Source organism: Lucilia cuprina, chromosome 3 (assembly GCF_022045245.1).
Source record: "Lucilia cuprina isolate Lc7/37 chromosome 3, ASM2204524v1, whole genome shotgun sequence".
Taxonomy (NCBI): domain Eukaryota; kingdom Metazoa; phylum Arthropoda; class Insecta; order Diptera; family Calliphoridae; genus Lucilia; species Lucilia cuprina.
Genome location: NC_060951.1, coordinates 66,981,857 through 66,999,162, shown reverse-complemented (window position 1 = coordinate 66,999,162; position 17,306 = coordinate 66,981,857). Strand labels below are relative to the sequence as shown.

General features: G+C 33.0%; 3 protein-coding genes across 4 annotated transcripts in view; 2 read left to right on the top strand and 1 right to left on the bottom strand.

Moving 5' to 3' along the window:
* The window catches only part of LOC111678952 (rapamycin-insensitive companion of mTOR), a 34,619-nt gene extending 24,535 nt beyond the window's left edge, over positions 1-10,084 (bottom strand). Inside the window, 1 exon segment of the mRNA XM_023440411.2 lies at positions 9,743-10,084. The gene's annotated coding sequence lies outside the window, so the exon portion shown is untranslated.
* On the top strand, positions 1,728-4,112 carry LOC111679386. Of its 2 annotated transcripts, none has more exons than XM_046945754.1 (2): positions 1,728-3,174; positions 3,240-4,112. In XM_046945754.1, the coding sequence occupies exon 1, from the start codon at positions 1,766-1,768 to the stop codon at positions 3,023-3,025; it is 1,260 nt and encodes a 419-aa protein (XP_046801710.1). In that variant the 5' UTR covers positions 1,728-1,765; the 3' UTR covers positions 3,026-3,174; positions 3,240-4,112. The 2 variants fall into 2 exon arrangements, with proteins under 2 accessions (XP_046801710.1, XP_046801709.1); XM_046945753.1 differs by having other exon boundaries at positions 1,728-3,180.
* Positions 10,085-10,919: 835 nt separating the features above from the next.
* On the top strand, positions 10,920-13,607 carry LOC111678919. The gene is made up of 3 exons (XM_023440371.2): positions 10,920-11,964; positions 12,019-12,451; positions 12,524-13,607. The coding sequence occupies exons 1-3, from the start codon at positions 11,302-11,304 to the stop codon at positions 12,613-12,615; spliced, it is 1,188 nt and encodes a 395-aa protein (XP_023296139.2). The 5' UTR covers positions 10,920-11,301; the 3' UTR covers positions 12,616-13,607.
* Positions 13,608-17,306: the final 3,699 nt, after the last annotated feature.

The window sequence follows — 17,306 nt, the reverse complement described above, 5'->3', positions numbered from 1 at the left end:
GCTTCCAAAACATCAATCAAATATCTTTCAGTGGATAATAACATTTGAATGTCTTCTGAAGTTAATTTCCAACAAACTAGTGCATTATACACATCACATTCATCTAATTTAAAAAACATGAGTTTTGTAAATTTTGAACCAGCAACTAGTAAGTCTTCGTTTTAAATTTGGGAACACTAATACCGCTTAAACGCACAAAACCAATTTTTATTAGAAATTCATTTATCTTAGTGTTGGAATGACACTTTGGAACCTGTTTAATTATTATTATTTTTTTTGCTTTCACCCTTTCCGACACAGTAATATAGATTTCTTCACACAAATCTCCATTTAAGAAGGCAGTTTTTATGTCTAATTGATAAAGGTGCCGATCCTAAGTTGCATACTTTTATCATCTATCATGATTTTATGTTGTAAAGGCTTTGCACCCAACTACTCGTAACATCTTTACATTTGGCTTAAAGCCGAACCACATTTCAGCAGGAGTCACATTGTTGTCTATGACTTTTGTGGAACTTCTGTAATTTATAAAAACACCAGCAAGAGCAGCATATTTATCGGCAAATGGGATTCTAATTACAATTTAAGAACTCTGTGAAAAAAGCAATAGTTCCTTTTATCTTCTTCCCTAAATGGATCTCGTAAAATTTTCCCTTTTGCGCAAACCTAACATAAATATAATTTTTCTTTTTGTTGTGTTTCTTTCCAACAAAGGCACATTTTGTAGGACCACTTTCTTAGCGACTTGAAATTTAGGTTTCTTCCAACTGTAAGCGCTGTTTTACCACACCAAAATTTAACTGACCTTCTAGGTTTTGTAGAGCTGTCAGAAGAGAATCAAATTTTTCAGGAAGTGACATAAACAATTTCCTTTTTTCTGCATTCCTTTTTTCTGCCAGTTAAAACGTCTAAGTTCTACCTTCTAGGTGAACTTGTACTCAGAATTGCCAATCATCATAATCCGTTAAATATTAAAATACCGCGTACTTCATTGTCGTCCATATCCTATTGTAATTGGAACTTATTTTTTCATAAAATCAGACAACTTTTCAAATAAATGAAAATTGTTTCAATAATTTTCACAAAATTATAAAACAAAAGTTTCTATAAAAAATATATTTATTTCAATAATAATACTAATCTCGGACACGTTCATTTTGAGGAGATTTTTTATCTTGCTCTTATCAAGGTCAGCCAATAGGATCTTTGTGGTTTTACCTAAACCTTTTAAAGATGTTTCAATTGTGTTAATTATAAAATAATTAAAACAAAATACCTTGGAAAGAATGAATTCTATTTGGAATTAATTCCTTTATATTTTTAATTCGACTTTAAATTTTTGATTGTATCATTCTTTAAAATCATTCTTTGAATTTAAAAAAGCTAAATTTCTAGGCTTTACATTCTATTGAATTAATTTCTAAATTCCTATAAAGAATGAATTCAATGGAATGATCATTCATATTTGTTTAATTCCTTCTATTACAAATTGAATGAAATAAAAATAATTTAATTCAATGTTTAATATACAGAATGCTTTTGAATTATCCCAATAAACATCGATTCAAACCTGTGAATATTGTTGAAAATTTTCTTAACTAAATAATGTATTTTCCAAATTGTTTTCAAATTTTAAAGTTTAGCCTTTGAAATAAACATGATAATTTCCAAAAACGTTTAAAAAAATATAATGCGTGGCTCCCCTCCGGTGCCACGACACGGGCCGGTTGTAAATCCTAGTCTAGTCCATGTACGCCGTCACTGCATGGATCGTCTCTTCCCTTACGTGCCTACTCGTGGGACCAACATATGGAAACTAACACAGAAAAAAAAACAAAAACAAAAACAACGAAGAAAGGATGAGATTGGATCCTCATCCGAGGACGAACTTCTCGCCTCTAGTCAAGAGACGGTAGTGAGTCCTTCAGGTAGTGGGAATGAAAGACATAGCACTCTCCTACCCTCAAAAAGCCCGACAAATACTCCTCAATCCGACGCCAAGGCTGGCGACAATTCGAGGAAAAAAAGGCCAAAAAGGAAAAGTCAGAAAGACATCCTCAAAGCTAGATATACCAAGGCTGTTTTCATTCTCGACAAGATTGCCAAGAATGCTGCTAATGGTACACCTCATGAACGCGATGAAGATGATCGCGTCAAATATCAAGCTGTGGTGGATGAGTACCAAAAGTTTTTGGAGACCGCACCCAGCACATCCAAAATGGCTGCTGAAACCGAAAGGTCCAAGCGAAACCGCTCACAGGTTGAGGATGGTAAATCGCCAAAAAGGAGGAAGGTAATAGAAGGCAAAACCACTCCGGGACCTGTAGCCATCACGACAACTGCCAGAAGACCATTTAACGAAGTGGTGAAGGACCACCTCCTAATGGCTCTGGTTACTGAAAAAGATGGGGCCATCAACCCTGTAGTAACAGAATGGGGTGCCATTGAGTCTAAATTAACTGAGCTCGTTATGGAACACTTGCTCACTAACAAAGACGACAAGGTACCCCGTTTTGACTCCAGTGAGATTCACCGGGGATACAGGGTGATCAAATGCCTGGACGAATTCTCAAAGGGGTTCCTCAACAAATGCATCACTAAGATTAGAGATGCATGGGTAGGTTTAAGCCTTAAACTAATCCCTGCTGAGGAAATTCCAATGAGACCTCGTGCAAGAGTTTGGTTACCAAAGATGAGCGCCGAAGCACCCAAGATGTTGGAATGCCTCAAACGGCAGAATCCCAACATACACATGAATGACTGGGCTATCATCCGCACAGAACAAGGCGAAGGGCACACATGTCTAATTCTCGCCATCACAGAAGCTGGCTCCGTTGAGCTGGAGAAGGTGGGCTTTAGGCTGTTCTTTGGGGTGAGGGGCGCCAAAGTAAAGGTGTTCCGGCCGACAAAATCGGGGAGTGAAGAGACGGATGAGATGGAAGCTGCCAACTCTCTGCTCACTGGCATGAAACTCTCCGAGCCACCTATTAAACCTGACAATGGCACTAAAGATAGTGCAAATTAATCTGAAGCACTCAAAGTGTGCTTCAGACAATCTACGGGTTCTCCTAGCCGAGGAAAACCTGGACATTTGCCTGGTTCAAGAACCCTGGGTCACGGACTCAGAAGTTAAAGGGTTCCCAGCATCTACATACAACATACTATATGCAAGAAGTAATGGTAGGCCACGATCATGTCTAATTGCTAAAAAATCGATTAACATTTTTCTTTGTACACAGCTTAGCTCAGAAGACCTAACAGTCGCAAAGGTCGAGCTACCGCACAACAGAAGCTTCATGATTGCCTCAAGCTATATGGCACACGAGAAGACAGCACCACCAGACGAAGTGAGCGATCTCCTGGCCGTAATTGAGACATCTGACGACATAATCCTAGGCTGTGATGCCAATGCAAGGCATACAATCTGGGGTAGCAGCGAAACTAATGAAAGGGGTGAGTCAATCTTTAATTTCATTAATACTAACAACCTAAACATATGTAACTCTGGCAACAAACCTACTTTCATTTTTCCAAGTACGGATAATTATAATGGGTGGGAGGAAGTACTGGACATTACACTCATTAGCGACAGATCTAAAATATCAGTTGATAGGTGGAGGGTATCCAATGAAAAATCTTTTTCAGATCACAATTGGATCCTCTTCGATATTATATTACAAAACTCGACGGAAAAAATGGTCTATAGGAACCCAAGAAGAACCGATTGGTTCAAGTATAAAGGGATCCTTAGACATAAGCTCAAGAAAACTCCAGTGGTTGATGATTCAATCACTGGGCTTGAAAAGATAGAAGAACACTTTAGCAAAGTCTTAGGTAAGGCTTTCGAAGTCTCCTGTCCAATCACAAAGGCAAAGAAAAGCTTCCCTCCATGGTGGAATTCGGAACTATCTAAGCTACGTAAGGAAACACGTAGGGCCTTTAACACATGCTACAACAATAAATCGTGGCAGCCATACCGCGACAAACTAAAAGTTTATAAGAAAGCTATAGCACTCGCAAAAAGAACCTCATGGAGAAGTTTCTGCGAATCTATAGATAACACAAAGGATTCTGCTAGACTTAGCAAAATTCTTGCTAAAGGCCAATCTAATCCAACCTATACTAAGAGGAAGGACGACACTTGGTCAGAATCCTCGGCAGAATCTCTTGACATCCTACTGAATACTCACTTCCCTGGCTGCAAAGATGCTGTCAAGGAAATCTTCACTGACAGTAGGACTCTAACGGGAATCAATGAAAATATCATCTCTTATGATAGAATCTCATGGGCGATTGATAGTTTTTCCCCTTTCAAATCACCAGGGCCTGATGGCATTTTGCCAAAGATGTTACAAAGTGCAAAAGAATATATCATCCCCTGGCTTCATAGAATATACACGCTCAGCCTCTCTCTCAACCATGTTCCGGTAAACTGGAGAAAGGTTAAGGTCGTTTTTATTCCCAAAGCTGGCAAAAGGAGTCATGAAAATGCGAAGGACTTTCGTCCAATTAGTCTTTCATCTTTTCAACTCAAAACGCTGGAAAGACTCATCGACTCACATATTAGGCAACGGCTAGAGAGCTCATCACGGCTTTCAACCAGTCAACATGCCTACCTTAAAGGACGATCTACTGAGACAGCTCTACATGAGGTTGTAAGAGTTATAGAAAGATCCCTCGAATTCAAACAATACACTATGGGAGCCTTCTTAGACATAGAAGGTGCCTTCAATAACGTAAATACTTCTGCAATTCAACAAGCTCTCGCTAATCTGGATGTTGAAGAATATATCAGCAACTGGTTGGTAACTATGTTGAAATCTAGAATAATTACTGCAAGTCTTGGTAACAGCGTTAAGTCCAAACGAGTTGAACGAGGCACACCTCAGGGCGGTGTAATCTCTCCACTACTTTGGCTTATCGTTGTTAATACGATTCTTAAGGAACTGAACAACAGAGGGATAAAGGTCGTTGCCTATGCGGACGACGTTGTGATACTGGTATCAGGAATGTTCCCAGACGTGATTAGCGATATTATGTCTGGTGCTCTGGTGCTACTCAGTAATTGGGCCACAGACAGTGGTCTAGGAGTAAATCCAAGTAAGACAGAACTGGTACTATTCACAACAAAGACCAAGATTCCAAGCTTCAACCTGCCACGGTTAAAAAACCGCGAAATCCCCTTATCAAACAATGCCAAATATTTAGGAACTATTCTAGACTCCAAATTATCATGGAAACTCAACATCCAGCACAGAGTCAAGAAGGCAACGGTCGCCTACTATACCTGCCGTAAGATGTTTGGAATGAAATGGGGACTTAGTCCCAACATAGTTAAATGGATGTACACAGCCATAGTACGTCCTATTCTTACATACGGATCTCTTGTATGGTGGACTTCAACTAAAAAGAAGTTTGTTGTGGATCAACTATACAAAGTTCAGAGATCAGCATGCATTGGGATAACAGGTGCCATAAGAACTAGTCCTTCAGAAGCTCTGAACACTATATTGCATATCCTACCCATAGATCTGCACATAATGACCATATCTGCTTGTAGCGCAGTAAGACTTAACTCATCCGGAAGTTGGATATCAAGAACATATGGACACGCTAAGATTTTAAGCTTGCTACCTCCAATCTTGAACCAACCATCCGACTATATTACCCCACACACGGACTTTGATAGAGTCTTCAAAGTCAGAGTTCCTTCCAGGAGCGAGTGGTGTAGAGGTAATCTACCGAGCGAATATACCACCAGAATCTTTACAGATGGTTCTAAAATGAACTGCGGCGTTGGTTCTGGTGTCTTTTGTGAAGAAGCTGGGGTAAGTATATCCCATCGTCTTCCCAACAACTGTAGTGTCTTTCAGGCTGAAATTTTTGCGATAATGTCAGCCTGTAGGGTGTTACATGACCTCAATATTCGCGGCAACATAGGAATCTTTGTCGATAGTCAAGCGGCACTTCTCTCACTAAACTCTTATACTACTACTTCCTTATTAGTCAGACAATGCAAGAAGGATCTGTCAATGCTGGGTCGGCTGTCTGACATTACCCTTGTTTGGGTCCCTGCGCATAGGGACTACTACGGTAATGAACAGGCAGATGAGCTTGCAAGAACGGGATCTGCTCTTGATATCTCCGACGCCGTTCCAGTAGCAACTCCGTTAAGTTATATCAAGAGCAATATCCTCAGATTCTTTCTTCAAAAAGCTGAAAATAGGTGGAATAACCTAGACACATGTAAAGGGGCCAAGTTATTGTGGCCCTCCTTCAATGAGAAACGCACAAGACACCTTATAAACCGAAGTAGGCGGGACATATCGAGGCTGATAGCAGTAATAACAGGACACTGGGTAATAGGCAGACACGCAAGTCGGCTTGGGCTCCCTTTCAATGATCACTGTCGCAGTTGCAAAGACAGGGAAAAGGAAGAAACGGTCTTCCATCTCCTCTGTGAATGCCCTGCTCTGGCCGTAAAGAGAAACCGCTTCCTTGGCAATTACTTCATATCTAACCTTGGCGAGATATCTGTCTTTAGGCTTAATGATATCCTCAGATTTCTCACAGCTACGGGCTGGATCTAATACTACAAATTCAACATCTGACGAGTGGAGTGGTCCGGTCAAAACGGGGTCTCTTTGATTCTACTTGACAGTTCGCGTGTAGTGAACTACCACGTAAACAACCAACAACCATAATGTGTGATATTTATAAAATTTTCAAAGTTTTGTTTGAATTGAACTTAGAAAAGTTTCTTTCAAAAAATAAATTATTTTAGAAATATAAAAACAGAACATTTTTTCTACAGCAAGGGAGCAAAAAAACGTTAAATATAGGAGAAATAATAGAAGATATAAAAGTAAAATGTGCTAAAATAAATGTATGAATGTTTTATTTTCAGGTGATGTAAAAAATATATGAATTTTGCAATAGTTAGCATTATAATTAGGGTTTGAAATATGTATGAAAATAATAATAAAGAATACTTGAAATACGTTTGAAAATTTTTTTAGTTTCACGCTTACCTCTAGCCTTTTTTTAAATTTGAAATACATTTGAAAAATACGTTTGGTTTCTAACTGCCTTTTTGTTTGAGAAGGCCATAATTTTCCATTTGAAAACAAAATTTTTCAAATTTGTTCTCAAAGGCTATGTATGAAATTTGAATAGGTTTTCAAATACATATTTACATCATTTCAAAGGTTTTTGCTTATTGGGATAAAATAAAACTTTCATTCAATCTATTTCAAATTGAATGGTTAAAAAATTTTTAAATTCAATTTTTAAATTATTAGTTAAATCAATATTTAACTTACACTAAATATTATTTCAAAAAATATATTTTTTATTAATTTTATGGAGCATAGTGGTAGTGAAGCTTATATTTTTAGCACTAATATTTGTTAGTGATAATTTTATTTTTTTTAACTATAACTCAATTGAGTGATAGTGTAGAAAAATGCACTACACTCAAATAGTTAAAAATTTGAACAGTCACTAACAAAAGGCTTTAATAATTTTCTTTGCACTATTTTTTTATAAAAATGAAAACATTTGTAAGACAATAAATTATTCAATTTTTTAAAAGATACATCTATTAAAATGGAAATTACAGATTTTGTTAGCGATGGCACTATGATAGGCCCTACATATGCAGTTACCCCAACAACATCTCATGCTTTAAAAAGAAATGGTTGAAACACATAAATTCCAAAATTTTGCCTTCTGCTTAAGTATAACGATGTTTTCTTTAGCGGAATGGTGAACTCTCCTCGGAAAATTAAATTAATTGGTTAATTTTGGACCTCGATTGCCACTTCATCTGCGTTGCCAGTTGCCAAAATGATGTGGTTACTGGATGTTTTTTTAGGCAACAGCTTAGAACCTTTGTAAATAATGAACGGTTTACTTATTAATAATATTCGTCCAATGAGTTTTTGGTTGACTTAAACAATTTCTAGACTGTCCTATTAACTTAAACATTCAAATGAGTGAAACATTTCTCTGTTAAAAAAAAATAGTGCAGGAATATTTTTTGAACTAATAATTTAGTGTAGAAAAAATTATTTCACTAGGCTGTAAAAACAAATATTTTAACTATTTTTAAAATATTTTTAGTTAAAAATTTTAAATATCACTATCAATATTATTGAATGAGGCTTATATTTTTCAATTCATCACTAAAAATAAATAAAAGTAGTGAATAATTTTGAACCCCACTAATAATTAGTGATAGTTAAAAATTAGTGCACTACCCCTGTCATTTTGTAATAGATTGATTTCAAACAAAATTTATATCATTCAGAGAGAATTTAAAAATCAATAGGAATTGTTGAAATTAATTTTAATTTAATTTGTAACAGTTTGAATGCAAACAAAATTAATTCATTCAGAAGGAATTTAACATTCTATAGGAATTAATTCATTAGATAATTAATTCAACTACATCGAAAGCTTTAAGAATTAATTCTAGGAATTAAATCAAAAGGAATTAGTTTGAAGAATTATTAATTCTTGAAAATATATCTCAATTTCAAATAAAGAACTAGGGAATGAATTCTTTCAGAGCTTTGGTTATTCCATATATTGACCTCCAAGACTGGATCTTAAAATGAGCTAATCTTTAATTTTAAGGGGGAACTTTTATTTATCCATACAAACTGCGCAATCCTAATCCAAAAATATTTGCATCTATATAACCTTTTAAACTACAAATTTGCGTAACTTTTTACACGTAAAGATCTTGAAACTCAATAATACCAGTCCATAACGGGTCCTTCTACATACATATAGGAAAATGGATTAACTTGTTAATTATTATACATAAAGTAGCTAATTAAAAGGATATTAAAGGAATTGTACATTTAATTTTTTTTTTTTTTTTTTTTAATTTAAGCAGGGCTAATTTTAAATAGTAGCATTCATTGATTTCACATGCAATGCCAATTATAGTAGATAAAAACCAAATAATATTTATATATGTATATAATCCAAACGTAAACATCGACGTCGCAAAGCAAAGTTCTGCCGAGGACAGCCAGACAACCGGAAAGTTGTTTTTTAAAGTGGTAGTAGATAAAGTCGTAGTATTTTTTAGTTTTCATTTGATATAGTTACATTTTCATTTTGTAGTTCCGTGCTTTAATATATTATAGATTTGTGTTTCTATTTTTACATTTCATTGATATACATAACACTTATAATTTTATTTTTATATTTTCTTTATTTTTTAACAACTTTTTGCTCTATTTTTGTTATTAGGTTTTACTTATTGATTCACATTTATTTTTACTATATTTTTTGTAGAGATTTTTGTTTATTTTTTCCATTTGCACAATCTGGCAGCACATTTTTGGCGCTTTTGGTAGCTGTTTCATTCCATTTTTCATTGTTCGTAGTATTTTTTCGTTTCTTTTTTAGTAAGAATTTCCTACCCCCTCTCTTAAAAATGTGTTTTTATGGTTGTCATTATAATCATCATTACCATGTTTTTATTATTGCTTTTGCACTTTTTTATATTTTTACACTTTTTAACATTCAGTAATATTTCGGTTCTAATTGTTTAATTCTTTTACTCTTACAAACATTCTTTATTAGTTCAAATGCGGTTCAAAAGAACCAATAAAATATGACTACATACATATGTACGTACATATATATGTACATACATATGTATGTATGAACATAAATATGCTATTTATTATATATTTGCATTAAATAAAATTAAATACCATACATTTATTTTGTAAAAGCTATATCCTTAAGCATTATATTTTCAATAATTGTTGATTTTCTTTGTAATTAAATAAACACTATTTTTCAACTTCACAGAACGCAGTTAATAAACCAGACAAATGTTTAATGAACTCCGATTGATGTTTTTTAATATTAAAAGTAAGCCGTATGTTAACCTTTTTTAATTGATTGAATCTTTGAAAAAATATAAGAATTATTTAATTCTTATTATTTTATGATATTTAATGTCTGCACTTTCATTTTATTTCTTCAGTATTTTTTCCAAGAATTTTTTGACGACTTCAGTAACATTTTGCGCGTGTAGACTTTCCATTCTTCTTTACACTGACATTTATCATGTTTTTTTCACTCACATAGTTGCATTTTGGCATCATTTTAGCGTTTTACATAAGTATGTTTGTTAATTTTACAATTTGTTAACACATAATGAGCGTTATTTTATAAATTCCTTCTCTCACTCAACTTCCTTTTCAAAAAAACTATTTTTGTATTTAAAAATTATTATGAAAATATTTTCAAGATAGCTTTTTGAAAACAAATTATGATTGGACTATGGCGTGATAAAACTATTACCAGGTAGAATCAGTAGTAGTGTTGTCAATTTTCTGTCTTATAAAGTCAAACACGTAAGAACTGAACTGAAATATAAAATTTTTTGGCTTTGCAATCTTTTTCACAAAAAATGTCAATAATTTCTCTTTGATGTTTTATTTTTAATATGTATAGACATTTGACTTTTTCAAATCATTCTTTTACAAAAATAAAAAATATTTATATCATTACTGCCAACTCTTTGATATTTTGTGATGAAGATTTGTTTTGATGCAAGGCATACATAGTTCCGGTTCACACAGGGAAACTTTCGATATTTGCGTGTGAAAAAAATTCAACCGTCTGTTTTTCTGACACACACGTTTCTACCAACTATACAATTGGAGGATATTGCTTTTGATATTCTTGCAAATAATAATGTATATTAAATTTGTTAATGATAATCTTGAACGTTTTGTACGCCTCGTAGTTCTTGTTAAGAAATATTCGATTGCTTGAAAGACTAGTAACATATAGTTTTGTAGTCAGTGCTATCATTTGTAAGTATAGCTAAAGTATTTCGTAGAAAAATCGCTTGGCAACCCTTTGATAGTACATTGAATTGAATTATCAAAACAAAAAACGGATAAAAATTGTCGCAATATTTTAATGAATTTTTTTTCTATACGTTTTTGTATTACATTCCGCAAATTAATACGTTTGGGAGATTTTAAATAAAAAAGTAATAAAATAGAAAAAGTTATGTGCCAAAACCAGCAATAAGATTCTGATTATATTTTAAGATTAATATAAAGGAAATCTAAGACACATTTTAACAATTTTCCATTTATTATCAAAACAGAGTAATGCAAATCTGTAGTGAAAAAATAATTAAAAGTACTTCAAAACAAATAACTTGCAATTTAATTCAAAGGCATATATTATTCGTCGATTGAACGTGCACATATTCCTACATACACATACAGGTTGTATGTAAGTATAGTAAAAATGGAAAATGTTGATGTGAATTATGGGGTTCATATTAATACGAGGCATCAGGTATTGGCCAAGTATAGCACTGCTCTCAAACAGCTCCGTTCATTTGCAGAGAGATCATACGAAATACGCCCATTTGCTTTTGACAACTATGTGCTCTTTCAGTACTTCCATCGTCGCACTGATGCGTCGCTAGCAGGATCTGCCGATACTTCGAGTTACTTGAATATATCTCCAATGACGTTCTTGAAAATTGAACTACTCAATCATATATTGGATCGGAGGCGGCAGATTTTGTATTGGCTTTTTTACCTGCTTCTGGCTGTACTCTGCATATTTGTGTACCGTCATGAAACTTCATCGTCTGTAGCAGAGAGAAGCGTAAGATCCATGGTTTATCCTAGTATGCGTATATGGCGACGAATGACTTTACCATTAATTGAACGATTTCCACGCCTTACAGAACTTTACGATGAATCCTGCCTAATGGGAAATCCGTTCTTTCAAGTCGATGACATGAGTTGTTCGCCTTGTTCACATGTAAAGTCCGTGATTGATTTGACATTAGCGTTTGAAAATGAGGATGTTGCAAATAAAAACGTTGAAGAACACGATAGGGTAACAAATTTCATTCATAAAATAATACCTTCAGAGTATGTGCCTTTTGTATTCAAGGTAAGGTAACGATGTGGAAGAGAAATGTAAGATGAATAAAATTTTTACTTCCAGATAAGCCATGGTCCAATAGAACTTCAGGATGTTTACAATATGTATTTAAGTCATCAAGATATTTTTGAACGTGATGCATTTCGGGTACATTCGACCAATAGAGATGTGACGAATCTTGAAGAACTTTTCAATCAATTTAATCAAACTATCTTGGTAGAAACACATAATTTGTGGAGATGCAATCGAATGCTACCAGCACGTCTTCTTCGAAAACTTATTGCTCGTCCATCAACTTTGCCAAGTAGTTTAGCTTTGGAACGATATATGGCTATAGATACACCACAAGCACAATCTTATACTCTACCAGACACGGAATGTTCACATGTCTATATTCAGCAAGCCCTTGGTACTCGATTTATTATTTTAAGACCGACTAGTGAGTGTCGACATCGTTGTCGCACATTATCCATCCGCTTACCACAGTCATTTATCTGTAAGTTTTTTTGAAGTTGATTATGAAGATTTAATAATTAATGGATTTCTTTATCAAATGTACGAATTACAGTAAGTTACAATTCATGGTATTGGAAGCCAATTTCGGCCCCAGATCCTGTATCGGACTCAATATCAATAAGTCTTATTGGATCGTATTGTTAGACTAGTGAAATGTTCATTCAACTTTATATTATTTCTATCCCCTACTCGTCAGTCTTTAGTCAGCATTAATCAGAAATACAACCCAGACAATTACTGGAACAGACATACATCATTACCCCTTTTTCACAACAGTTCTTATATGAGCATTTTAACATGCTGATATTCCTTCCTCGGTTATTTTAAATTTTAAAATTTAAAAGCATTTAACATTGCATATTTACCTACATACACATGTACAATAGACCTACTCACAAAAAAATGGTGCTTTAGTTACCCTCCTCAAAATATTGGCTGTTATGTAATATGATGTTACACAAAATATTTTGGGTTAAGTATTGTCCATTCGTGAGCTGAATAGTTTTTAAAAAAAATATCTTATTTTACCCAGCTTCAAATAATCTTTGTTATCTTTTAAGATGATTCCCAAAATATTTTTAGTGTCCCCTTTTCGACGATACCCCATATTGGATATTTTGTTTTAAAACAAAACAATTAAATAAAATAATTTCAAAATACCTTTTTTTAATTGGGTCCAGCTCACGAACGGTCATCGCTAGACTTCAATTTTTTTGGAAATCATTATAAAACAAAGCAAGAAATGTTGAGAGGGTTAAAAAACTCGTTTTTACTTTCCATACAGAGTCGGCCTAATGTACATAAATATAAAGTAAGCATATTGACGTACTGTGCAGAATTTGTAAGGACCATTTCTCCAAAAATCTCATAAATTTTATCGAATGAAAATTTTCTGATGAATTCTATACATTTTAATGCAAACAAAATTCTATAAAGATAAAAGCGTCGCCATTTAACTGAACAGTGCATTATTAAGGTCGAAAGAGCATAACATTTTTGTTTTGCAGTTGTTTAGACGTAACAACAGCATATATTTACACTTTAGTAACTCTTTATTATATGTATACCTACTAAATGTAATAACAATTAAAATGAATTTTAGTTTCAAGTAAGAATAATAAATATTTAAAAATGTTCTAGTCTCTGATTAACTTATGTACATCATCAACGCAGACATACACTATTGGGCAAAGTAAAGTGCAATTGTACTCATGCTATATTCTTTGAGCGAAAAATCAGCTAAATTATTAATGAATATGAAATTTTTAAATTCTTTCAGTTCATCTTCAATGCTACAAAAATAAAACAAAACATTTAAAATTTAAGTAAATTCATTTGTTTTTTGTTGACAAATTAAAGTGTAAATATTATATATCATTATTTTAATTTCTTGTATAAATCTATTTATCTATTTTGATTCGGTTTTAATTATTTGGATCTATTTAATCTCCAAAGCCAATTTTTACGGCATTTACTTCAAAATTTTTATTAAATATCGTCCCTGTTTTGAATATTATTATTATTATGTGGATTTTTTGAAAATTTTTTATTGTTGCCATTTGTAGCTCTACTGGTTATACTTATGTATACATTTATAAACCAATTAGCTTTAAGATTTAGCAAAAGTACCTATGCGTTTTCCATATATTCAATGATCCAAATCATAAATCCCCAAAATAATATTTTATTTAAACTAGTTAATATAACACCGTAATTAATGAATCATCATGTCTTTTGGTACACTCAGCAACTTAAAATCACTTTATGGACGAGTCAATATCGTCCGTCCTTTTGTTAATATTTTTTGAAAATTTTTATTTAAAGTACTTCACTAAATAAAATTTCAAATTGAAAGTTTATTTGCAACTTCTTAACATATTGGAAATTTTGCATAGACAGATGCTGGGAAAATAAGTTGAAATTCTAAGATAAATTATTAAATAAGAATTAAATAAGTATTTTCTGATCATTTATGCAAGAATAGCAATTACAATATCATTATTGGGGTTAATCTAATTGATATCAAGTAGCAAAGCTAAAGAAAACAAGTATGAATGTATAGTCGGGCGTAGCCGACCATATGATACCCTACACTAGTCAGTATGTATGTATATATGTTAAAAATGGGGTTTATTTAAAAAATAAAGCATTTGGTTTGTTTTTTTAGCTTTATTTCGGAATATTTTTAAGAGGCCTCAAAGGGAAGTAGGGCAAAATATGGCCCTAACCTTAAAAATGTTGGTAGGGAGAGTTAAGTCTTCTTCAATATTATTTATGTAGAATTTAAAAGTGTTATTAGTGTATGTAAGTGAATTTTGACCTTTAAGTCATTTTCTGAAGAGAGTTTGTATAGGGTCAAGTGTCATTTAAAGTTCTATAAAACTAAGTTTTGTCGACTTTTGTTAACATAATAGATCATTTAGATTAATTATAAGCCAAAAGGCCCTATTTGGGGGGTACGGTTGTATGGGGCTAGTCGAAATATGGACTAATTTTAACCATTTTCAATAGGCCAAATTTCATCCAATTATCTTGAAAATTGCGACCTGTACCTTGCGCACAAGGTTTACATGGACAGCCAGCCAGACGGGCGGACATAGCTTAATCGACACAGAAAATGATTCTAAGCCGATTGGTATACTTTAAGGTGGGTACAGGACGAATATTTTTGTATGTTACAAACATCAGCACAAACCCAATATACCCTCCCCACTAAAGTGGTGTAGGGTATAATGAAAGGAAAATAATTCGAAAACAACTAATGGTCCGCGAAAATCTTTAGCATAAAATCGGAAATTGTATTCTTTATAAAAGTTTAATAACATCTAAAGTTGTACGACGAACAATCATAGAGATATATGCAAAGATTTGATACTGATGACCTTTGACTTCCACTGTATCATTAGGACCGTTACTTTTAGATCTTTATTTAGGTTGTTTATATAATGCTGTATACCTGTTTTTGTATAACCGTCTTAAATTCTTCATGTTGGTCAATTTGTCCGCTAATTTTGATATAATACGATTGCAATATAAATGTCGCCAATGTTATGGATGTAATAATAACATCCGCTGCATGGTATTATATACCCCTTTAAGTCTCTAAACACAAATTTCGAACGATATCTTAAAATCTGTACATATAATGGGAAGAATATTTCAATATAAAAATTGTTTTGCAAAAAGTCCTATGTGTAGTTTTTTTTTTTTTTTGAATTGCCCAAAAACGCCAATTTGTCAATTTGTCCGCTAATTTTGATATAATACAATTGCAATATAAATGTCGCCAATGTTATGGATGTAATGATAACATCCGCTGCATGGTATTATAATTGGTCAAATATAACCCTTAAAGTCTCTAAACACAAATTTCGAACGATATCTTAAAATCTGTACATATAATGGGAAGAATATTTCAATATAAAAATTGTTTTGCCAAAAGTCCTATGTGTAGTTTTTTTTTTTTTGAATTGCCCAAAAACGCGTTAAAAATTCAGTTATTTTTAAAAATATGTATTAATTACATTAGCTAACGAATCGAAAAAGATATGGTTGCGATCTTTCGGGACACTTTTTATTAAGAAACACATACATATAAAGAATTTAGCCAGACAGCGGCAGCTTGTTTTTACGTTATGGCTTAATTCAGAAATCTATTAAATGTTAACAAATTAAAAAAATATTGTTTTATAACATAAAATTTACTATGTAGATTAAGAGATTAAAAATCTCTTTAGCAACTCTTTATATAAAAAATCCTGTATGAGATATTTACCCGGTCGGCTGCTGCTACCTTAGGCCAAATATTAATAATTACTCCGCTGTAGAATTACTCATTCGCAACAAAGTTTCATTCATTCGTAATATAATTTTTTCATGTAACTTTTTGTTTAAAAAGCAAGTAAGAGTGCTATAGGGTTCTATAGTTGAAACGAAAAGTCGATTTTTCGACTTTTTGCATTTTATGAAAAGTCGATTCTTCGACTTTTTGCATTTTATGAAAAGTCGACTTTTCGACTTTCCACTTTTTGCATTTAGTTAAAAGTCGATTTTTCGACTTTTTTCATTTAATTAAAAGTAGATTTTTCGACTTTAAATATTTTATAAATAGTCGGCTTTTCGATTTTTTTCGACTTCTTTCGACTTTTTCCCACTTTTTTCGAATTTTTCCGACTTTTTTCGACTTTATCCTACTTTTTTCGACTATTTTCGACTTTTTCCGACTATTTTCGACTTTTTCCGATTTTTTCGACTTTTTTCTACTTTTTCCGACATTTCGACTTTTCAACTTTTTTCGACATTTCGACTTTTATTTACAAAGTCGACTTTTCGACTTTTTTCATAGACGATAGTCGAGTTATCGACTTTTTTGGAACAAAATAGTCGACTTCGACTTTACGACTTTTTTCGGCAAAAAGTCGATTGTTCGAAAGTCGATTTATAGAACCCTAGAGTGCTATATCGGCTGCACAAAGTATACAGAGATGTCACTTTTGACATTTGAAAAAGTCTAAAATCAGCTTTTGTTTGATTTTAAAATTGTTTGTGAGAAGAGGTATATAAAATACAGCTAAAAAAAATCATTGCTCGTGACTTCTCTGTATACCCTGTGTCGGCTGTGCCGAATCATATATACTCTTCACCATAGTGTATTTTAAACATAATAGTTTTACAATAACAAACTTTGACAGCTACGTACACCAGGCGAATTAAAAAAAAAATATCTTCCTAATAGCCAATTCGCCTTCAAGTGCAGGCACAATGTCAAGGCGATTTCAGATAAGGTGGCAGTTCTGTAGATGTCAAAAACAAAGTAAAAATGAAGATAAAGATAT